General features: G+C 36.5%; 2 protein-coding genes across 6 annotated transcripts in view; both read left to right on the top strand.

The window, feature by feature from the left end:
• Positions 1 to 2,520, top strand: part of HCRTR2 (hypocretin receptor 2) — a 41,387-nt gene extending 38,867 nt beyond the window's left edge. The window contains exon 8 of the mRNA XM_084515435.1: positions 2,033 to 2,520. Within this exon, the coding sequence (XP_084371561.1) occupies positions 2,033 to 2,226 (194 nt within the window). The 3' untranslated portion in view covers positions 2,227 to 2,520. The remainder of the gene's footprint in view (positions 1 to 2,032) is intronic.
• A 4,092-nt stretch (positions 2,521 to 6,612) lies between these two features.
• Positions 6,613 to 23,669, top strand: part of GFRAL (GDNF family receptor alpha like) — a 39,905-nt gene continuing 22,848 nt past the window's right edge. For 4 of the 5 annotated variants that reach the window (XM_084515682.1, XM_084515681.1, XM_084515678.1 and 1 more), the window contains exons 1-7: positions 6,613 to 6,731; positions 9,889 to 10,023; positions 16,182 to 16,340; positions 16,822 to 17,250; positions 17,988 to 18,044; positions 18,794 to 19,121; positions 22,285 to 22,544. In XM_084515682.1, coding sequence (XP_084371808.1) covers positions 6,710 to 6,731; positions 9,889 to 10,023; positions 16,182 to 16,340; positions 16,822 to 17,250; positions 17,988 to 18,044; positions 18,794 to 19,121; positions 22,285 to 22,544 — 1,390 coding nt within the window. In that variant the 5' untranslated portion in view covers positions 6,613 to 6,709. The remainder of the gene's footprint in view (positions 6,732 to 9,888; positions 10,024 to 16,181; positions 16,341 to 16,821; positions 17,251 to 17,987; positions 18,045 to 18,793; positions 19,122 to 22,284; positions 22,545 to 23,669) is intronic. The other variant, XM_084515679.1, reaches the window with a different exon arrangement.

Here is a 23,669-nt window from a genome sequence, read left to right as displayed (position 1 = left end):
TGATTTTTCTCTAATACAGATTGATAAACAGATGATTATAGTCTAAAATGAAAGGCAGACATTCTTCAAGTTTTCACAATTCCAGGTAGACATTGAAATTATTGTGCAATTCCGTAGCTTTGTGGAAAAAAAAAAATGGAAAATGACATGTAATTTATTATTTGATATTTCTCAGTACATTATACATTATATCTCGGTTGGACTTTACAAGGAATGGGATTCATCCTTCTTCTCCTAAGGGTGTGAACGTTAGCTGTCTAGAAATTATCTCAGGCTAGGACTATATAGCTATATATATACCAGAGAAAAGAAATTGGTATGTCCAAGGACAGCCAGTCTATTCCTGAAAGTAATATCTAAAAAGGAAGAAATAAATTACCTCTGAAGACATATGTTCCCTCCACTTACTGTAGAATATTCACAAGGTGACTCACTTAGACACTTCTGTTTCAAACTGTTAAGGTTACTTGCCCAAACAGAGGATTCTAGTAGGTACCTTTCTAGAGTAAAAACTGAAGTCTGGATTGGACACTCCACAATGTCTAAAGCAATAGATACTAACATGTTGGAAACCAAACCCAGATACAAATTTCTTCTGTATTAAGAAGAGGAGCTTTTTCCTTTAGGACTTCAGAGTGGGATTTAAATTCAAGATGAAAATACATAAATGTAGGTACAAATAGGTGCTTTATGTGTATAAGCATATATAGAGATATAGTATTGATTAGGTTACATAAACACAGGTATCTGAGACTCCTTATGGTACTCTTTTTACCCTACAGGTTTATGGTACTCTTTTTGTCCTACAGTTGCTGGTCCAGGAGCACATAGATCCTCTGTTACACTTGCCATCTCTAATGGGCAGATGGGCACACTCCTATGCCCAAGTGTTTAAAAAGGACACTAATGCTTTGCTAGCTGTACTGAGCCCCTATAAACACAGTCAACAATGGTAAAAAAGCCTTTTGACACACTCCAGAGTAGGTACCTGGCCATTAACCACTGTCTACTCTCCACGTTGTAACCATGTTGGCCAGCTTTCCACTGAGCACAAATTTAGACACCTAAATTGTCTTATGTGTTGATGCCTAAAATCAGGTTTCTTAATCTTGAACTGAATCTTATGTGCAGTCTTAATGGCAAGCATGGTATTCCTCTTTTTCTGGTGATCATATACTCTCCACTGGGTAGTGGAGAGACCCAGTCCTTTGAAAAACAGATTACAAAAAAAAAAAAAAAAGAAGTCTTGTTTTGGAATCAGGTACAGATTGTCGTCTGCTCCTGATCAGTGAAGACACTCCTGTAACCAGTGGAGCTTTCCTATAAACCTGTTCTTAACTGAAGTCCTTATGAAATGCTCCAACTATCCTAAGACTCTGTGATTGCTTTGATTAAAAGATGCCTTTCCCAGACTGAGAAATAAAGTTGCATATTTAAGAATAAATTTCAAATAAAGGAGACAAGGCTGGCAAGGAAAAGGGTTCTAGGCATGGAACTTCTGGCAGAGTGTTAGGAAGAGGTATACATCTTCTTCACCCTTGAGCTGTGTTTCAGCTATACAAGTATTAGACTTGCAAAGTCACAGTCTGTATGTGCAGTAAAGCTCTTCTAAATCTAGCAAAGACTAACCAACAATAGGATTGCAGTGATCTATACACTAATTCTCCTTTTCCTTCCTGTCCTGTATTGACAACTGAACCTGTAGTACTCCACTGATCACAATAGCACCTGGATAAGGAAGACAGGGCAATTTACCAAGTAGCACATGTTAAATAAGTAGTAGAACACATTTAAAATGTTTAAAAGTTTTTTAAAAATAAAGTTTATGCATCAGAAATGCCCTTAAGCTTCAGTCAAGAAGTATTTGCTCAAAATTTGAAGTGCAATTTAAATGATTTTTTTGGCAGGCCGTTTTGTTAATAGATCACCATCTCTCTATACTGTTCAGAGAAAGTACCAATCACAGGGTGAGCCAGTCAGCTGGTGAACAAGCTACAAGCAGTAAGTTCATCTTAAAATCTTTATCTTACAGGTATCACAGCTACACTCAGCCCGCTGAAGTCAGTGGAACTGCATCTCCACATACCAGGGATGAACATGACTTCAAATTTAGACGAAGCAGTGAGAATTTCTGCAGAATGCACTGGCAACACAGAGAATGCAGAGTGGGATAAATTTGTCCCTAGCATAACTAAATTTACCTCGATGGAATTACAGCAAGGATGACTTTGGCTTAATACATGTACTATCACCTGAGAATGCCACAGTTTTTTAGCTGTGTTACAGACTAGAACAACTGGACAAAGGGATTCCTGCAAAACGACTGCCTCTTCTATTTCTTCTCAGTCTTATGGAAACCTACTTACCTCAGTATGAGCTAAAAGAACATGTCTTTAGAAGTCTTTTTAAAGATTGGATTGTATCATACTTTGTAAATACTGTAGATATTTATTTTTATATATTTTAGATGCTGTGGAATGTTCCAAAACGTATCATATAAAGAACTCTAAGTATTTGAAAGAAGTCTCAAACATCATTTATTTATATCCTCTTTCTATTAATGAATTACTTATTTACAAGGAATGCTTACTTATGCACTGGTGGTATTCTGGAATTACTTTGCACTTTTAGTAAACCCCTTGTAGTAAATTCTATGTTCATTAAGGAATTTTCACTTCAGATTGATTTTGGGAGATTCCAGAGTGCTTTTCTAAGCACAGACATGCTTCTAAGATGTGAATGCAAAGTGCAAGTCACACTCATTTTCATAAAATTACACTAAATAGTCAGTCTTTTTTTTTTCTTTTTTCTTTTTTTTTCTTTTTTTTTTTTTTTTTCCTTCAGATGAGTGCCTAGAAAGCAACTACTTAAATAAAACTTACTTGGTGCTCAAAGGTGCTATAAGCTCAAAATTCCTACTCAGGCCAATAGGAATAACAACTGTCAGCACCCCTGAAGAACTGGACATTTTAACTTTGGTAGCTCATTTTAGTCCATAATGTCTGCAAGTGTTACTCCAGAAGATCTCTGAAGATACTTAAAATAGAAAACATTGGTTATCTTGCTTGTTTTCACAATTGTTTTCTCTCAACTGCTATTTAATACTAATGATACAAACAACAGATTTATGTGCCAAGAAAATGTCAAGTTTTGAAAAAATAAAATAAAGTATTTCTCTCTGGAAATTTAGAGGAGATATGTCATTGGTCTGGTAGATAAAGTATTCACACATCCATTTTCTATTTATGGGAGAAGCTCCCTGGCGTGGGGCTTCCTACCACACATTATATATATATGTATATATATATATATATATTTTTTTTTTTTTTTCCCTTTATGAATGAAGATAATGCATCCCTGGTGACTTAGTTTACGGGGGTTAAAGTTCACTGTCAGTTTTTGACTCCTGCAACTCTCTTTTAACATGCTGGATATGGAGTTTCTGACCTTAATTTTCCCTTTAGTGAGATAATTTTTTCTCTATTGTTTTCTTAGTTCTCTTTTCATTCAGATCTCCCAATTTAAAATATTACAACATTACTAGGGATTTTTGTTAGTCACAACTTAAATGTAACAATACCTTTTTCTTTTTTTTTTTTTAGAATATAAGTAAAAGATGAGACATAGCCACTTAAACATTTATTTATTTATTTATTTATTTCCTGGCCAGAGCAAATAGCAAATCTTCCAGACACAAATGATACGATTAGCGCTTATCTAAGTTTTTAATTATAAGGATGGGTACAAAGTGTTAATTAATTCTTGCCTGAGCATCAAATATGGTTATCCACGTAAAGATTTAGTTATTTTTATGAAAAATAAAATTGGGTTTTCTAAAATAAATGTTTCAAAACAAATATTCTTATTTATTTATTTATTTATGTTATTCATTCCTTTTATTTTACAAAATTTGAGAAAACCTGAGACATTATCTTCTGAAAGTTATCTGTAAAGATAAACCCAATAGTGAAGCTGGAACATACAGGAGAGGAGAGGAGAGGAGAGCAGATATAAATAAAGATAGAAACAACTGCAAGAAGACAGGGAAAGATTTTAAGAGCAATACAGAATTTTATGTCTTTTGTATGTGACTTCTGGGCTTCTTTTGACATATGAAGTAATACTTAAAATTAAGTTTGGGGTGAGTTAGAAGAGTGGTTGGCTGACTGTCATATCTACAAAACTTTACCAACACGGCTATTTTGATGTATAGCTGTTCCTGTCTTCAGTAAGAATAGGATGGCAAAACAGCTCTACTCCATCTTATCCATCAGAAAGATCACTTGAGGAAAGAGCATTTCTTCTCTAGCCTTTAAATATTGAAAAAGATCTGAAAGCCAAGCTTAAATTGGGTTTTGTTACCTCTAGCTGCTTTGGTTTTCCTATATTTTCACTAGCAATTTAGGAGAATAGAAATCGAGTTCTAGTGTTCTAGTGCCATTGTTCCTATTTAGTCATAGCATCATTAGACATGGAGTTTGAATCACAACATATTTGTTCCCGTGTATATAATTGGTGTTTGTGACACCATCTTTCTGGTACATTGTTTCTCAACATATTTCACAGTCTTGGAGAACTGATATCCTGACCTCCTGCTGCTTTTTGTTGTCACTGTACTGCTAAGCTGATGGCCTGCAGTCGCAATGACTGCAAAATAATTTATTTCTCCCTCCTCCTCCAAAAAGGTAATTTTTCCCTCCCTTTTCTTCTGGAGTGCATAGAGGGCACAATGTCGTTGTAGGATACAAGCAAAATTGATGCATGTCATTAAACTGGAGAGTGCATCATGGGAAGGAGCCCACATTAAACTTTACCTTAACTCAGCTCTCACTGTAAGATGCATCACAACCTACTGATGCAATCAGCCAAAGAAAGTTTAGCAAACTAAAATTTGTCTCACAGCTAAATAGCTGTCAGTCTATTCCTTTCACTTGAAAATAAGTCCTCTTTTTTTTTTTTTCTTGCTGTTGGATATGTTGAAGAAAAAGTATTTTATTTTATTGAATGCACTTTAAAAATAATAAATTTACTATGTTAAAATCAGTTATAAAAAAATAATAATAAAAAAAAAATTACATGCAAGATTGTATTTTCCTCAGCTAAACAGAGAAAAAGTAAAATCCAGACTCCTCTCAAGCTCTGGTTCTGCCAATAGAGATAGAATTTCACCTACCATATATATCTGCTTTTTATGCTGGATGTTTTATGGTTCCTTTTTGTTTAAATCTTTCAAAGACCAAATGCAATTAAAAATGTTCTCTATGGTATAAGCAACTTGCAAAAACAAGTCTCATGAGTGGAATGATGAGATCAATAAAGATCTGCTGCTGCTCCTCCTTCCAGTGCAAGAATCAAAGAGCATCCAGTCAAGCTAGAAGGTGATACCACTTAGTGTGTATGCTAAATTTTTGCATGAGCTCATTGCATGAGCTACAGGAGTTGTTTACAGGAGCAAAGGGCGTGGAATGGTCCTCCAGCTGAAAAAGTTCTTTACTGACAAATGATTGTTGTCTGAGTATTCAGCCACCTTATACTGGTTGTAGTCATGCTTTTTTCATTTTGTCTAGTAGGTGGACAGGTAGCTAGGTGAACAAGAGTTCAGATGGAAAGCCCATCTGAACTCTTAGAGCATGGCTAGTGTTATAGTCCATGCTATCTACTCTTGCTTCAGCTGTATCTGGGTTTTTAAGTACATGGCTTTACTCATATTCTGAGTTCTCAGGTTGTCTGAGGGTTGTTTAAGCAAATTATGCATCTATGTATACATCTGTTTCTCTTAGCTTATTCCTTGCAGAAATACATTTAAATTGGAAAAGGGAAAACATTTTTTTTTTTTTTAATAATAATTTCCTGCATCTATCTACAGAGAAACAAATTCAGCTGACATGTCACTGATTGTACAATTTAGGGTTGGCCAGTTTCTGACTCTAGTATGGCAAATTGTTTTTGTTTGTTTTTTGTTGATGGTGGTGGTTTTTTTGTTTGTTTGCTTGTTTGTTTTTTGATGTATCTTAATGAAATGCCTGAAGTTAGATGCCTAAATAAGTACTATGGAACTTGCAAGACTGTTCCTCTGTCTGACTGTTCCTCAAGTCTATACACTAAGTATTGTGGAAAAGTGTAAGGCTGTTCGTCTGGTCTGCTGTCCAACATGCTCCACAGCTATTGTTTCTACTTAATAGACCATGAGCCTGTCCCACATCTGAGATGAAAACAATCAAACTCACTTCTAAAACATTACAAAAAAGCGATCACACACAGCAACATTTAAACAAGACTGAGTGCTTGAAAGCACATTTTCCGGAGACATTATAAGCGTCAGCCAAAGCCTTACTCTGTTAGTTCTTCCTGAAATCAAATGGCAGCTGAAAAAGGAGGGAGTGCCAAATTGCATGAAAAATGAACCCAAGAACCACTTCTCTTCTAGATGTCGTGCAGTTGGAAAAAAAAAAAAAAAAGAAAAAAAGAAAAAAAAAAAAGAGAGAGAGAGAACGTAAGCACAGGGTATAACAACAGCATCAAAGGAAGCTCTGTGGGCGGAGGGATCGAGGGAGGGGCGGGCGGGGGGTCATTCCACCTGCTCCTGCCGAAGGAGGTGGAAGAAGCCCGGCGCTGGCACCGGGAGGGTGCCCGCTCGGGGCCGTCCGGGCGCTGTCCGCTCCGCAGGTGCTGAACGGGCGGCTCCGAGCCCCGGCGCCTAGCTGTAGCCATGGCCGCGCTCCTCCGCCGCGGTAAGTGCTGCTCATCCTCGCCGGGACCCCTCGCTTCCTCCCCACCGGTCCCTCTGACCCTTTTTCATCCAGGCTCGGCCCGGGTGGTGTGTCTGAACATGGGTAGCACAGCCGGCGGAACCAGAATGGATAAGTTGAGCAGGAGAGGAGACATGCAGATGGGATGCCTTGTCTGAATAAACAGCCACGTTTGCTAAGTGGAAAGCGTTCAGTGCTGCACGGAGGGTTATTGACATTTCCCCTTCTGTTTGAATCGAGGGGGAAAAAAATAAAAGTTGGGGGGGGAGGGAATGGAAGACAACAAAGCTGGTACAGAAATAATTAGTAGAAGTGAGCATGAAACAACCCATTCTTTATTTCTTCTCTCCTCTTTTTCCCCTCTCTACATTTTATATACGTGCTGCTTCTCTCTTTACCATCCCACTATTCTAAACTTCTACTCCACTGTTAAAAATATTCTGTAGGTAGTTCTGCTCCAGGTTTTCTTAGAATAAAGCTGTCTTTTATCACAATTGTAACCCCTGATATCAACTACTGTTTGCTTTTCTCCTTTGGAGCTAGCTATCTTGCTGCTCTTGTTGCACAGGAAACCACAGCATGAGAAATCAGAGTTTCCTATTATTCTTTATTATCTGCCAGATAATTTTTTATTCTTAGGTGAGACACTGTAATTCCTCTGTGTCTCAATTCCCAATCTGCAAAATGAAGGTGTTACAATGTCCTTTTTACCCCCTCATCATTTAGATACCAAATTCTTCCAAAAAATGAATTGACATCTGTACAAAAATAGACATATGGAATCTAAATGTATGTGTCCTCACATCAAACTAGATCCCTCTAAAAGTTTTAGTTACAAAGTAACTTTTAGATGCCCTGAACTTTCCTAAGTGCAAACAAGCCTCTGAGTATTCCAAACACTCCAAAATAACTAAAGTGAATGACTAAAATAATGGTTGTCAATTTAAGCAAGTGATTGCTAGATAACTAGATTGCATTTCATTCTAAAATCATATAGGCCAAACTGCTTTGTGTAGTCTTGCCAGAGTATGACCAGTGTACTACTGAGGAAACAAAAGACCTATCCATAATACATCATTAGATCTGGAGAAGCCCTTTCTTATGACTGAATTAGCTTCAATCACAGATTATGCTACTTACCTCTTCATTTTGCAAAAGCATTTCTTTCTTTTTGTGGCACAGTTTCCAGTCAGGTTTAAAATGCACACAGTCTGAAATAATCCTAACAAAGGAGCTGCTAATTGGGTTTTTAATTAGTCCCTAGTTTGACTATTCATTTTCAGCCAAAGGTAATGAAAAGCTTTCTTAAATGCAGGGACTCTTGACAGAGTCTTTGTGCTATGGATCCCAGTTGGAGGTATACATCTTCCACTGCATTAATACCTAAAGCATATTGAAATGGCCATCCAGCAAAATATACTTTAAAAAGTATAAACTTTAAAAGTTTCTGGATATGTAATATTGTACTGCCTTATGTATACAGGTCATTCTCACCTGTAAGGTATAAGCAATTTTTTCTCTGTAATTTAAGTAAATAGTAAGTAACTTTGCAGTTAGAACTTTTACAGGCAGTCCCAGGAATAACATTTTATGATAATGAGCCAAAATTATTCCTTTGGATGGGCCAGCTGGATATTCCTCACTGTTGACTGGCAGGAGTCATGTCTATCAATCAGTCTTCCAGACTGACTGGCAGAAGCAGACTAAAAGAGTGTCACAGGCTCAAGATGATTGCTTTCACAATTTACCCCTCATAGATCTGAGAAATAGAAGAGATATGCACAAATGGGAAAGGATTAGCAGCAACTTCACCCTCTTATGATAAGCACACGTGGCCTCTTATATGTCTCAGAAGCACACTAAATGCTATTGCACCTACCAGTTATAAAGTATTAAATGTTACTGCATCCTTATCAATGTGTCTCCAGAAAGAGTTCCCTACAGCAGCATTATTACATCATGTTAAGCATCATTTCCAGAAGGGATGGTATCTACTCTAAATAGTAGCAGTTCTTTGAGATCATTAAGAGACATATTTGGTATTTCATTTCTTGTTTCTCAAATGTATCATTCCTCTGGATAAGGTTTGGACAAGTACTGAGACAATATTTCACGCCTCGTATTCAGAGATCATATTTAAGGAATTAAATAGAGATGGAAACTCTTCAAATTTTGAATGAAGTTGCCTGAATATCATAAAAAATGAGCACTGGTAGGGAGATGTAGTGTCATTCAATATCCAAAGAAAATGCTCCCAGCAGGTGTTCAGCAGCTAGTTTGATAAAGCCTTAAATCTGTGTCTGAAGCTTGATTTTACAGCAAATTAAAATACATAGTTACATGGTTACAAATTAGAAGTTGTGTTACCGGGGGAATGTTGATGAAAAAGCTAAACCCCAACTGATTTGTCTTCCCTTAGCAAAGCAATCTAATTTTCTACACCTAAGCCAGAGGTGGTGCTGATTAAAAGTTCTTTGTCTTGAAAACTCTGCATCAATCTTCAGGTTTAGAACCTTTTTTTTTTTTTTTTTTTATGCAATTAACATGGCCCTTAGGTTCAGTGCATGCAGGGAAGACAGAGACATAAATGTGAAGATCGCTTTCAAGAAATGCAAAATAAAAATAAAGAGGGTGAATAGTACTGCATTATGAAATAAAATTCTATTTATTATCTAACAGCTGTATAGCTTTCAAATTTCTTTCATGTCTTCTATTCATAGGAACTCCTGTGTAGCCTCTAGCTTCATGAAATTGCAATCCAAATAAAATCATGTTTCCTCTGAATTGTATACTCAGTCTTCCCTCTATAATTTATTGGGGATCTCAGAACTACAGTCATTTCTATTCTATTTCTATTCTATTCTGTATCTATGAATGGACGGTATATGTAGCTATGGCTGATATCACAACTCTGGAGTAAAAACAATATAAAATTTACCACACTGAAACTTTAAAAACTTAAAAGTTTATGTTTTCAGGTGTAAAACAGGAAAAGTTTTATTCTATCAAAAAGTGAGTGGCTATATAGTTTTAATCTAAAAAACTATACTAAACTACACTAAATTATATTGTTATTGTCTAAATGTAAATTTTAAAGGTATCTGTTGTGTTAAATAGTCATTGTATTCCATTTTTACAGTGTTATTAATGTACTTCATAAATACAGCTACTGCCCAAACTACTGACTGTCTGCACTTCAGTAAGCAATGTATAAATATTGCAAATGGATGTGAGAGTGTCTGGAGTATTGTTGAAGATGTCTGCAATATTTCAGGTAATTCTTTTTGGTGTACACCGTGTTTTTGTTTGTTTGTTTGTTTTAATATATATTTTATTTGAACTGCTGAATTGTTGCACGTTCGTGTTATGTCATAATATTACAGTGGTAACTGAATGAAGTCAGTGAGATTTCAAAAAACAAAGGACAGTATTAGAAGCAAATGTCTGAAATCCTTGACTGTGGCCATTTCTATTCTCAGTAACAGTGACACTGTCCCTTAAATAAGGTGGTAAATGAAATTTCTGGACTATAAGCAAGGTCAGAGTTTGAACCAATTCAGCAAGCCTGAATTCAGCAGAAATTATGTTCTTGTGGGTTTATGTTAATCATTTTCCAGAATTTAACTGGAAAAAGGTTCCAACCTTGCTTTCTGTAATTCGGAGTTCATTTAATACAATAGCCCCCCCAAAAAAAAAAAGAAAAAAGAAAAAAGAAAAAAAAAAGAAAAATAGTATTTACTTAGAATTATTTCTTTTAATGCTATATTATGATAAGAAACAGATCAAATAAAGCATTCCTCAAAGAAAGTTGCGTTGTAGGGGGGCATACTGCATTTTTTCAGTGAATAGTACCTACATATCAGAGTCATTTCCAAGGAGTGATGATACAATAAACTGCAGGTTATGAATGTGACTAATCCTCCTTGAATTGTTAAACAGATCCTTAAAAAGAAAACGAAGCAGAAAAATAGTCTCTGTCTCTGTTTGTTGTACTTCCAATGACTGGTGCATCATTTCCAAGTAAAGTATAATTATGTTCTAAGTTGGGGAAGACCAGGTATTATGTTTGACCTGAAACTCATCTTAATCTTTGTTGTACTTCAGATGAAAATGTTCATTTCTCCAAAGGCCTAGAGTCTTCTTGAACAAACCACATAAAAGTCATTGGGTATCAGTCACAATGTCTTCCCTTCTTTAAATTTAGATTTAAATATAAAGTTCCAAAGACCGTGCAATTAAATGTTAAGTATTCATTTGTTAGATAATGTAAATATGGAAGAGAGAAAAAGAGTGGCAGTACAACATGGTAATGTCACTAGGATGACTTCTCTGTTAACTTATAAATGTCAAGGGCCTAGATCTGCCAAGGTTACATCAGTATAAGTAAATAAAATGGGTCAGGGACTATTTTCTGGCCTTAATTCCAACTGCCATGTGACAGCATGTGCACATATAGCTAATTTTCTTACCCCTAGGTTGGCTGCACAAAACTGCACCTTGGTAGCAATTCCAGGCCCATGCTATCTTCACAGACTGGACTTTACCATGCTAAAGTGCAGCAATCTATACACAGTCACTTGCCATTAGCCTAGTCAGTGCCTTGGCCCTATTCATAAATGCAACCAAAGAGATTTAGGTACGTAACTGCTATTTCTATCAACTTAATTCTGTAAGGCACATTCTCAGTCACTGGGAATTACTGAGGTATTTAAATCTCCATGGAAACCCTCCTTCTCCTTATATTGACATTGCTTGAACAAAACCTGCCATGTCCTGACACCATACTCTGTTCTGAATTTCAGCAGGATTCATGAAGTGAATGTCACCCTGTCAGGAGTTAAGAGCGCAGTCTCACATTTGGTCTGTGTGTGAAGCCAGGCAGCAGAAAGCACTGCCTGGCTTCACGCTCAACAGCCCATTGCTGGAATATTCACCTGCAGTAGGAGCTGCCTGAATGGCTCTGGCTGTCTGATATGTTGCAGAGATTTGAACCCAGGTGTCCCAGGTCACAAGGCAATATTTAAAATAATTAGAGCAGAAAATTATCTGAGGTTCCTTCTTAGTGTGTCCTGTTCCAGATATGTATCTGCTTTGCATAGAATGGCTTAATACTTTTAAGAACAGACAGAGTAAATGAAAAATACATGATATCCTAATGGTTACAACAGTTCCCAAAGGAACTGGGTTTCAGCTCATGCTCTATTGAGTTTTTAAATATTTTATATGAAGTGGAGCAGTTTCAAAAATTGGTATTTGAAGAAAAATATTGGAATATGCAGTACTTCCAGGCTCAACACAGTGAGCTAAAGATAAACTGTCTAGCCCCAAACCTCTCCACAAATTAGAAGCTGAATTTTTATCTCTCACATCATGCACAAAAGCATTAGTGCAAAGACTACTTGACATAAAGTTCAGGATTTCTACTGTAGCCTTCATCATACCCTGCCACCAGGTGAAGTGAGCCAGTATAATAAGTTCTGTGGATTCCCCTTTAGATTTGTTGCATTGTCCCATAGTATGCTATTTCTCTCACTAAAGCACATTTCTTATTCACTAATACTAATGACATATAACTGGATCACGGAAACCTTCTGAAAATAAACTCTCCTGTGATTCTTTGTTTGGTTTTGCATCTGTATATTTTGTTATGACAATAGCATTTAGCAAAGACTCTCCAGCATTGCAGAGCACTCAAATAGCCTGTTATGTCTAGGGCAAATTTTTCTAAATGTGGTTATTATGTACCAAAGGGTGTGGACCCACAGTCAGACAGCTGATGGTACCTCTATGAAAGTTCACTGGAACAATAATAGAAAACCTACCAGCAGCATTATTACTAAGAACAACATTATATTATCAGTCAAATGTACTCTACATATGCAAAATAAAAAATTTCATGGAGTGAGTTATGTGTGTGGAAAAGGCCCCGTTAGAGTTGAGCATAAACGTAGTATTTGGAGGTGACAAGATAAAAGTTCTTTTTTGCTAGTTTCTTTATCAAAATCTAACTACAAATGATAATAATGCTCCTGCTCTGTGGTACAAGTTCAATAGTTCAGACTCTCAGGCAGTAAACTCCAAGTTAAATGTGTGCATTATCATGGTCTACATCTTTTGCTCTTCAGAACAGGACAGGGGACACTCTCTAGACAATTGCCTAAGTGACTCCTTACTCAGTCAAACTGTCCATCACTGCTCCTCTACTACAGCAGCCTTTTCAGAATCTCAGTTTATGGCCTTCTGAGATCTGCCCTTCTGCCATTTCCTTTTCTATGCCATGATATACAGTGAAGAAAAAAAAAAAAAAAAAAGATCAAAATGTCTACAAGACAGTAGACATGTCAGATTGAAAAAGGTTAAAATATTTAATTTTTATGGAATCAATATTTTTTGCTTTGAAAATGTCAAAAATATTTCAGCATAGCAGAATGAAGATTTTTAAGGTTTGGAGTTTGTCGTGTTTGTGGTTTTTATTCTTTTATTTCACTGAACAAAAATATAAACTTTTGAGCCCTGATTTAACCAGTAGTTAATGTTTCAGAATTGGAAACATCTGGGTTCAAAAGAAAAAAATCAAGTAAGGTACCACATTTTGAATTAGATATGGAAGTAGGTTTACTGGTTTACTTTTCTTAGAGTAACAGAATTACAGAGGTTGGAAGGGACCACTGGAGATCTAGTCCTATCCCCCCTACTCAAGCAGGGTCAACTACAGGAGATCTTACAGGACTGTTTCCAGATGGATTTTGAATATCTCCAAAGATGTTGCTCCACTATCTTTCTGGGCAGCTTCTATGTACTTGTGTTTGTACCTCTTGTTCTGTCAGAGGACACCACTAAGGAGTCTGGTCCTTCCTTCTTTATTACCCTCCCATCAGGTATTTATACACATGAATATGTGTATCATTTTCTTTCCTTCAGGATGAATAATCCCAGCTCTCTCAGTCTCTGTGCATAAGGCAGGTGTTCCAGTCTCTTCATCATATTTGTGGCACTTCGTAGGGCCCGCTCCAGTATGCCCATGTCTGTCTGGTACTCAGGAGTCCAGTATTCCACACAGCACTCCAGATGCAGTCTCACCAGTGATAGAAGGGAAAACACTGTATTTTCCTTTGCACTCTTCAGATGCAGTTCCTACTGAGATGACTTCAGAGCTGACTGTGCAAGAAGAGACATTATCACTGTGGATGTGTCAGCTTCTACTCTGTGTACGCTTCTCTATGTGGTCACATGTACCTAAATTGTGTACATATAAATAAATCAAATAATGAAGAATAGCTGCTAAGCATTAGGTCAGAGAACATTTTTTGTAAATACCTTGGTAGCATATGTATAAGCTAAAATATATTACCTAGAACTAATGAATAACAAAGCAAAATAATTGAAAACCAGCAATAAAATATTTTCTACTCTTCATCACAGCTGAATCAACACAGTGTACAAACAGACCAATACTGATAATAGGTTATTTCTACACAGCTTTCAAGAGGCCAGGCAAGGGAACCCTATATATCTGACGAGCTTCCTGATTCTGTCTATGCCCTTTGTAAGTTCATAGTCCCACTACCTACATCCCACCCCCTGGTTGTCAGCTGCTGTAACTGATCAGTATGTTCATAGGACAATACACTGGTAGTGTGGTTGGTACCATAAAGGTAGATAAGCTAAGTAAGACTGGGGTACCTGCATAAAATATACTGGGATTTATGTTTCTTATTTTCTCATCTCTGCCCACCTCTAACCTTGAAGTGTCCCTAAGACCATGAAGAAGACAGTCATAAATTTTGTAAATTAGTTAATTTTTACACAAGCCCCTCCTCATCATCACTGTTTTTCCTACCCCTGAAACTTTTCCTCCTGAAATTGTTTCCTGAAATTCTCTTATTATTCTTTAGTCATTGGATAAAATACACAGTAGAATATTCCTCCACCTACATTCATGGGCATCCATAGTCTCCATGTCACCACATATTTTCCATCCTATCTTTACTGTCAGGGAGTGTCCTATGTCCATGACCTTCAATAGCTCTTATTAGACCTTCTGAGCTTCTTGGCTACTAGGAAGAGAAGGAAATGTGAGAGTAAAGGTGAGGGTCATATTCCTAAAAATTCAGAAGAAACAATGAGATGGGATGGACATATACAAGCAATCCCAGGCACTATGACTTCCTCCCTTACTGAAGCAGGAGGTGAAGTGGGAGCAGAGACTGGGAGTTGTGATTCCTTGCTGAACTGTGACATGCCCCTGGAGCAGTGCATATTTTCAAACCCAAAGTCTCCTTAGTCAGCAACACCAACTGGAAAAAGGGCAACAGAGGTACTGTTTGTAAAAGGATTTGGGAGTAGTAGGATGGGGATGTGCACTATGGCGTAGTTTATCCTCATTCCTTCAGGCACAGGCAAAGTGCACTCTTTCCTCTTGCAGGCCTTCATCTTGACTGCCTTCCACTGATATTCCTGTCAACGATATATAAATGACATTAAAGCTGTAATCCCATTAAAACTTGTCAGTGGCAGTGGTGACACATGGCTGTGAGTGTTGCAGTTTTCCTGGAGCGCTGGTACTCCACACTGCCCACCTGGGAAGCAGCAAGGCAGGAACCAAGGCATCACTGTTGACAGGGCAGAGACAGTAGCATATGCATTTAATAGATTAAAACAAATCCTTGTGCCACCCCATGACTTGCCTGAATACGTGCCTCTTGTGAGCCACGTATTTCTTATCTTCCATGTTGTGAGATGATTAATATTCATGAGAGGAAAATGTGTTGGTCTGGGGAACTGTGTACCTACTTTGACAAAGTAGACCATGACTTTCACATTATAAAACTTACTTAAATGGTAATAAACTGCTTCTTATGTAACTTTCTTAAGAAATGTGTAACAATCTTAAGCAATAATGAAAACCATTTAGTCCATAAACAGAGGGGTGATTGATATATTTTGTCTCACATGCTCTGTAGAAGTGGTCTCAGATCCCAACTATTCTGCTCCTCTATTCCCCTTCCTTGCAGGTATTGCTGTCATTGCAATCCAGCACAATGGTGTCTCCTGGCTTACCTCTCTGTGGACTCCGGTGAATATGGTCCCTTAAATGAACTCTCCTATAAGACAAAAGTACACTAATTCTGTTTAATTCCTGACAGAAGTAATCATTTTAACATTTTATGTGCTTTGGAAACATGAACATGAACAGATATTCTGGTAATAGGTCAGATTGAATACAAGGGAATATTGTACCCACAACTTTATTACATCACTCAGAATATTATTTAAAATTTGTAAATTATGATTGGTTTTCAAACAAAACTAGGCTCGAACCATCTTCTCTTGGCAAAACACATTATTTTTGTGCTTCAATTGAATTGTTTTATGTAACCACATCCCTTAAGCGTTCATAAACATTAACAACATTATAATTTTAAATGTGAGTTCTAGGTAATAGATGCAAGGCAGAAGACACTAGTGGCTGTAATAGAATCATCCAGGTCCTGGCTGATGAATACCCAGAATTTAAGAACTGTGTCTGCACTAGAGATGATTCCTGTAGCGTCACAGCTTTGCTTGGGAAGCAATGCAGTACTGACAAAGGTAACTAATTAAACATAAAGTTTTAATTATGAAAAAGAAAAATTTTCCATTAAATGAGGTTACATTTCTTACTGGTATAGCAAAAAACTTGAATGGAGTTACACTAGTATGGGTTTTACATACAAAGGACAGCTCATGGTGTTGGTAGATCCTTTCAGGAGTAATTCTTCCTGTCTTGAATAACTAGTTTAGGCAATGAATGAACCACGCTCTGGAACTGCTATTCTCTCCTCAGAGATTATGCAGTGAATTGAAATGATAATCCATTTTATGTCCAATCTTGGTGGCTAAAATTGTGTATATATACATACAGCTGAATTTAGTTATGTCATGACTAGGGACATTTAACTCATTTTCCTGCAGGTTTTTATGAGCTGACCAGCGATGAATTTCTAACTTCCTTATGATACCTGTCTCTCTCTCTTTTTTTTTTTTTTTTTCTATTTTTTTTTTCTATTTTTTTTTTTACCTATTTGGACAGAGTATTTGAAAACTTCCTCAAAATCTGATGCTGAGCTGAATTTTAGGCAAGACAGAAACCACCAAAACCAAAGATACGCAGATGAAATAGGGAATGACTGCAGCATTGCAAAACAACGCTGTCAAGAAGACCCATACTGTTTTTTAGTGTATAAGAGTTTCCAGCGAGCATGCCAGGCAGAGGCAGAAGAATGCAGGCTCCCAACAGGTGGCCAGGAATGCTTGTCGGCATGGAAAGAACTGAAGAAAACAGTGCTAGGAGAGTGCAAGTGCCCAGAGCCACTTCAAATAAGATGCCTTAAAATATGGAAGGGAATATTTAACAACCCTTGTTTACAATACTCTCAAGAGAACCAAGTTTCAGCAGTTAATGAAAATGATGTTGAAGATGATGATGATGATGATGATAAAAGTCAGGACACTGACACAGGTTAGTGCTATTCCAAGAATCTGAGTCCTTTCATATGTGCATTATTATGAGCACATCTGTGAAAAATAAATAAATAAATAAATAAATAAATCTCTTAGTTGTTTGCAGTTTAACCTTAGAAACAAGATAGTTTTAAGAGGTTATTTAGATGCAAATGAATAATCTGATAGCAAAACAATAGCCTAAGTGCAAATTCTATTTTCCTTCAATGTGTTAATCTTTCAAAACCTGATCTTAATCAGTCCCTTTCAGTACTTCACTATAACTAAAAACAAAAATAATAATAAAAAAGAACAGTTTTCTAATAATAAGAATTCTCTGCCTGCATTTACTTTAACACTTGACAAACCTTTTGAGTTTTAAAAACTGTATGTACTGATGAACATGTTAAGGCCTCTGGCCTTTATTTATTTACAGTAACCCTGATCTGATTTTACTCTGTGCTGAGCAGCTCTAAAACTCTTCTTCTGTTCACAAGATGTATAATTATGTAGAGAATGTTATCAACAGCAATTGAGAAACTGCGTTTTCACCCCAAAATCTGTGAATATATTTAACAGTGCTTTTAGAGTTTAACAAGCTGACAGTTCCTATTTGATCAAGCTGATTTGTTTTATCTTGTTTATTTTTACTACCAGCACTAGGCCAGCAACACAGTCAATAATTTAAAGTTGAGAACTAAGCTGAGACATGATTTATCATTGCACATGCTTATATCCACATATTTTTTGTTCTAGAAAATATTAGTATGGAAACAAAATTACAGTGGAGTTTATCTGCTCTCTCCAAAAAAGGTAATTCTGAATTTATTTATATATCCTAGTAACTAGTTTCAGTTCTCTTTTCACATAATATACACTGTATCTCCAGATTAAAATGAATAGTTTCATTTAAGCTACTGAACAGAAGGGAAACAATAGAACCCTACGTAGTTAAACTACTCTATAGAAAAAAATCCAAAAATTATAGGTAAAAATACCATTCCTGATATAGAGGGAAAACTTACTCCAAAAGGTAACCACATTTTAAGGTCAGAAATATCTAGATCTTTTTGGAAGGTGTATAGCATAGGCTGGGAGAAAAAAAAAAAAATCAAAAAAAAAAAAAAAAAAAAAAAAAAACTGAACTAGCTTTAAAAAACAGAGTATTCTCTTCTCCACTGGTTGTTTTGTAGCCCAGTGGGAGATGTCAGCAGTTTCAAGTAGTTCAAGTATCCACTAACCACTAGCTCCCAGAAACCTTACTTTCTATGAAGAAATTTCCATTTCTCCATTTCTCACTTTCTTCTTCCTCACCATCTGGCAAGGGCAGAAACTTGCAGGGGGGTTACCTATGAGGGCCAAGCAGTAGAAGAGAGGAATATGAAGGCTAAAGAATGGACTTAAAAGAGGCAGTGCTGGAAGAGCTGTCTCAGAGCTTTTGGGAGTCAAACTTGTTTTTAATAGGAATATAACAGGCAGGATAATCAATTCACTTGATCACCAGTTGTCACTTGAGAAAAGTTTTCTTGTGATTTCATTTTAAAAATCATTATTCTTTTTAGCACACACAGCAAACAGAACCTGTTTGGATGTGAACAAGGACTGTGTTGAAGATGAAGTATGTAACAAACAGTTGTCCCTGTACCTTAAGGTCTGCTCAGTAAGTAAGAAGTGCAACACGGAAGAATGTCAAGCAGCCATCAGGTTCTTCTATCACAACATGCCTTTGGAAGTTGCCCAAATGATGATATTTTGTGACTGTATCCAGCCTGATGAATCCTGCCACAGAGCCAAAGAACTTCTTCATGGCAAGCTCTGTGCAGTTACTGCAGTTCCTCACCCATCATGCCTAAATGTAATTCACATGTGTGAGGAAAATGAATTCTGCAGGTAAGTAGAAAAAATGTTACTTTTCCTAAGTTTTGCCTAGCCATACGACTGAGAATAATTTTTTGATCAAATATTTTTTTACATGTGCCATATTTCTCATCTATAGCAAAATTATTTTCTGCACTGTATCCATTCTATATCATCTTTTGTGTTTAACATTTCAAAAAGCCATATTTCATGGATAGAAACAGCAGAAAGTTTACCATCTTTAATCTTTGATCATGACATGTTAGTTAGATGTCAGTTTTAGAACACAATTTTTGGTGTGGTCATTTTTTTATTTATTTTTTGCACAAGATCTGATAATCACCTTATAGCACTACTCCAAACTATTCAGGTGCAAAAGGAATGTTGTAAGATAAGGGTTTGTTGCAAAGTCCCTTTTCTTTGATATGGGATAAAATTAAGAGGACAGAGGTCACAGTCAGTACTTCTTAGAACATCTTCTGTTCTTTATGCTGTTATTTTTGATTAACTCCAAATGTTATCAACAGCAGAAGGCATTTACACCACACATTCGTTTGTTCCCTCACAGAGTTTGTTCACACACTCACACCTTCCCTCATAGTGGTTAGTGCAACTTCAACTGTATGCTCATGGCCAACTTCAGCTGTAGGCTTATAAAAGTAATGTTGCACTGACTTATAAGCCAGTCTTTGGGTAGTACAGCAGAGACTCTTTGCCAGCATGCACTGCTGATTCTTGCAAGTTGAACAGCTCTCTAGAGCTTATCAGCACTTAGAAAACCTTCATACTCCACCTTTTCAGCAAGTGCTTTTTCTCCCTATGTCCATTCAAACACATGGGTATCTAGAGAACCTCTTCACACGAACTCACCCAGAAGGGGCCTTTAAAACATCTCATGAAAGAGATATAATCAAAGAATGGCTTAGGTTGGAAGGGACCTCAAAGATCATCTAGTTCCAACCCCCCTGCCCTGAGCAGGGATGCCACCCACTAGATCAGTCTGCTCAGGGCCTCATCAAGACCTAATCTGGTCTTGAACACCCCCTGGGATGGGACACCTACAACCTCTCTGGGCAAACAACCACATACAAAAACCACACAGAATATTTAAAATATGTAGATGAACCAAATGTGGGTAGAGAACATATTACTAGGTTTATATAACACATTATTAGGTTTTATTAGGTCATTTTACCCAATTTTCCCAGGCAGAAAGTTAGGTTATGATGCAGACAGCAATTCTTTGAAATCCGGTCTGAAAAGTGACTACAAGGTTCCACCTGGCTATCTATCATAGATGTCTGGTGCGTCAAATGCATTAATTCCACAAGTAAACTAAAACATTCATTTTCTGATAGGTCTGGGACCTAGTGCAGCCTTTTCTTCTGCCAGTTCCATGACTCTTAACATTTCATTTGTCCATTTCAACTGGACAAACTGTGCTGTGAGGTATTTTCATTAGCACTTTCTTCAGATAACACCTGCCAGTCTGCAGATTTGCCCTCTAGCTGTTTACACAAATTATGCAGCAGGCTAGGAGAAGTTTGTTTGGTTAAAGTAATTACCTCTTCCACCTTATCTTCTGACCCTTTGTATTGAAGCACTGTGCCACTTGCCCCTTCACAAAACTTTCATCTTATTCTTTTCTTCTCAGACATGCTGAAATGTGAAAAAAGCTGCCATGAAACATTCACAGACTACCAAAGTAATGAAGAGTAACACAGTTTCAGATTTTATTTTGTTTTAGAAAATATACGAAAGGATTAGCCTATGCTCACACTTCTTAATTGCCACCATTTGGGGATGGTCAATTGGCTCACTTTGATTTTCAGTGTAGTCCCTGGTTCCCTTGTGGTTTAGACCTGATTTTTACCTCAAAGCTGTGCTCAAATTAACTTTCAGTAAACAAAGCAGGAGACCAAGAGATGCTTTCAGTTCTGTGCAGGCTATTCAGATTGACGTCAGTGGGAATTGCCCCTTTTATGTCAAGAAGAATTGGGCTACAAATGTAAGTCTGTGCATGTGCATGTGTACACATGTAATATCATAATGGAAACTTGCTGAATTACCCATTATTTTCAGAGCATTAATGTTTCCTGGCATTGACAATAAGTGAACATAATTAGCAAAATTATTCTGTGAATTATGGCTAGACATATCTATAAATCAGGAGGTGAACAAAAATAATTCCATTAGTACAGAGGTGGCATCTGCTTTGAAGCCTTTCTTTGTATAATGAAAATATTTACAATAAGGTCCTATCTGGCATTGTAACACTCCACATTTTTCCATGTCACTTGCTTGTAAGAACTATACAATATGAACAATTGATTAGCAGCCTAATGCTAACCTATGATTAAGAAAAATTATCTTAATATATTACTGAACAATATGCAACAACAATTTATTACTCTTGTCCGCTAATCTTTAATGCAAGTGATAAACTGGTTTCCAATCAATATCTACAGATTTTTTAGTTAGCCTTTAATAGATCCTTTCTATTGTCATACCTAGTACATTAAAGGCTAATTTTATTCCACCTAATAGCAAACAAACTGAAATCATTTAAGATTATTGAGCTGGGAAACAAATTAATTCTTCACATAACTTATCTCCATTGTAAATTAATTTTTAAAGTTTAATATATGCAATGAAATTCTTCTACATCATTGGCCATATTTTGTTAGCATTCTGTCTGGGGTTTTTGTTTGGCTGGTAAGTTGTTTTTTAGCACTGGATGTGGATTTTTTTATTTTAATTACATTGAATATCCACTCTTCCTACCATGCTATCCAACAAGCTTACCCACTAGAAAGGTGCCTCTTTTTTTTTTCATGATGATGACTGGACTTATTCCTCTGTCCACATCTCTTCTCTGACAATCTGAGACTGTTGGTATTCACAATAATTTTTGCTGGACCCTGGGAAAGTGTATACAGGTGCTGATTTGGGGTACAGTTGTTTTTTCTCAAAAACTTTTTGACTAAAGCCAACTGTTTTCTCAAATTACAAATTTGCAGTTTCACTGAAACTGATTAGGTGCAAATCAGAGCCAAATTATGCCAGGTATTACCAAATATTGTGATTTTTAAGACTGAAATGATACCTTGAGAATAAACTGTCTTTTTATGATCATTTTTAACTGCCTTTTTGTGAAATCTTTTTTTTGTTTGTATACTTCCTTTTCTTCTGCCAGGAAAAAATATAAAACTTTTCAGTCAAAATGTTGGAGACATGTGACCAAAAAATGCTATGATGATGAAGCTTGTCTTGAAACTTTAATTAAGGATGACATGCCCTGTTCTGCAAATGCTGAGTGCAAAGCAGCCTACATTAGCAACTGGGGCACAATGCTGCATGTGGAGTGCACCTGCCAGAATTCACCTCCAGCAGAACAGCCACTGTGCAAGCTCTTCCATCATATGCTTCACAGCACAACCTGCTTCAGTGAGCTACGTGAGTAACACATGACACATTGAAGTATAATCAGTTTAAAAGTTTAAATTAAATTGCTGGTTTGCAGCAAATCTTTAGCATATATTTACTATAAGTCCATTGATATCACCAAGATTGATATCTGTGGGGTTTTAATCCAAACGGAAACACAAATTGCATGTGCAGTTTTTTCTCTGATTTTGAGAGATACTTTATACTAGCAGTAAATCAATAAATTGGCTACATATCTGACTACATTAATTTTCTGGCTGGAATAACAATAAAAGAATAATTTATGGGGTGTATAATATTATGCAGATCAGGCAAGTTTCAAGGCCTTTCTGCCATTTGCTTAATGTTGTACCTTTGTGTAGTGTCTGTATCAATAACATGGTACATATTGGTACATATGATATATATTATGTTATTTTCTCTTCCTTTTCTTCTCCTCTTGGAGTATAAATATTAGTATTTCTTAAACTGTAAGCTGGCTGACATATATTTAGGAAGCTATCTAATAAATGCTAACCTTAAAAATGATTGGCATTTTAGGCACAGGTTAGCTGTGTTGTGAAAAATCATAAAAATATTGAAATTAGTAGTCTTCTATTTTCACAGTTTCTTAACAGTAATGAGAAAGAATAAAAAATTGAACCAAGAGTTTTCTAGCTTTTACTTCTGAGCACAGGTCTTGCTTGTGTTAGAAAACAAGCCATGGAAGGCAATGCATTAATTTCCATTTTCCAGGAGAGGAATTCATTTGTTTTTCTTTGTATATGTTGGTAGAGGATCATGTAGACCTACACAGTTAAGAGGAAACAGTTTAAACTTCTTATATCCAAAATACTGTTGGAATCTTTTAATTTCATTCACCTTGAATTTAAATACATGTACATGTATATACTATCTCTAGCTGTATTCCCGGCACCACGGAAATAATTGCAAACTAGCTATCTGGGAAAGAACTGTGAGGCCACATCCACAACCAAGACTTGGACTCTCAAAGCTGCTAAGACTGTGAATGGAGGCTTCAGGATCTAGCCTTAAGTAAAAACACTAGGATTAACTCAATTGAACAGTGCACCCTATGCCAGTCACTTTCTTGTAATTATATATTTGCAAGCTACCTAGGGAGAAGTAATTATT

Source organism: Aythya ferina (genome assembly GCF_964211825.1).
Source record: "Aythya ferina genome assembly, chromosome: 3".
In the NCBI taxonomy this organism is placed as follows: domain Eukaryota; kingdom Metazoa; phylum Chordata; class Aves; order Anseriformes; family Anatidae; genus Aythya; species Aythya ferina.
Note: the sequence above shows the minus strand (reverse complement) of the source record. Positions and strands in the feature narration are given on the sequence as shown.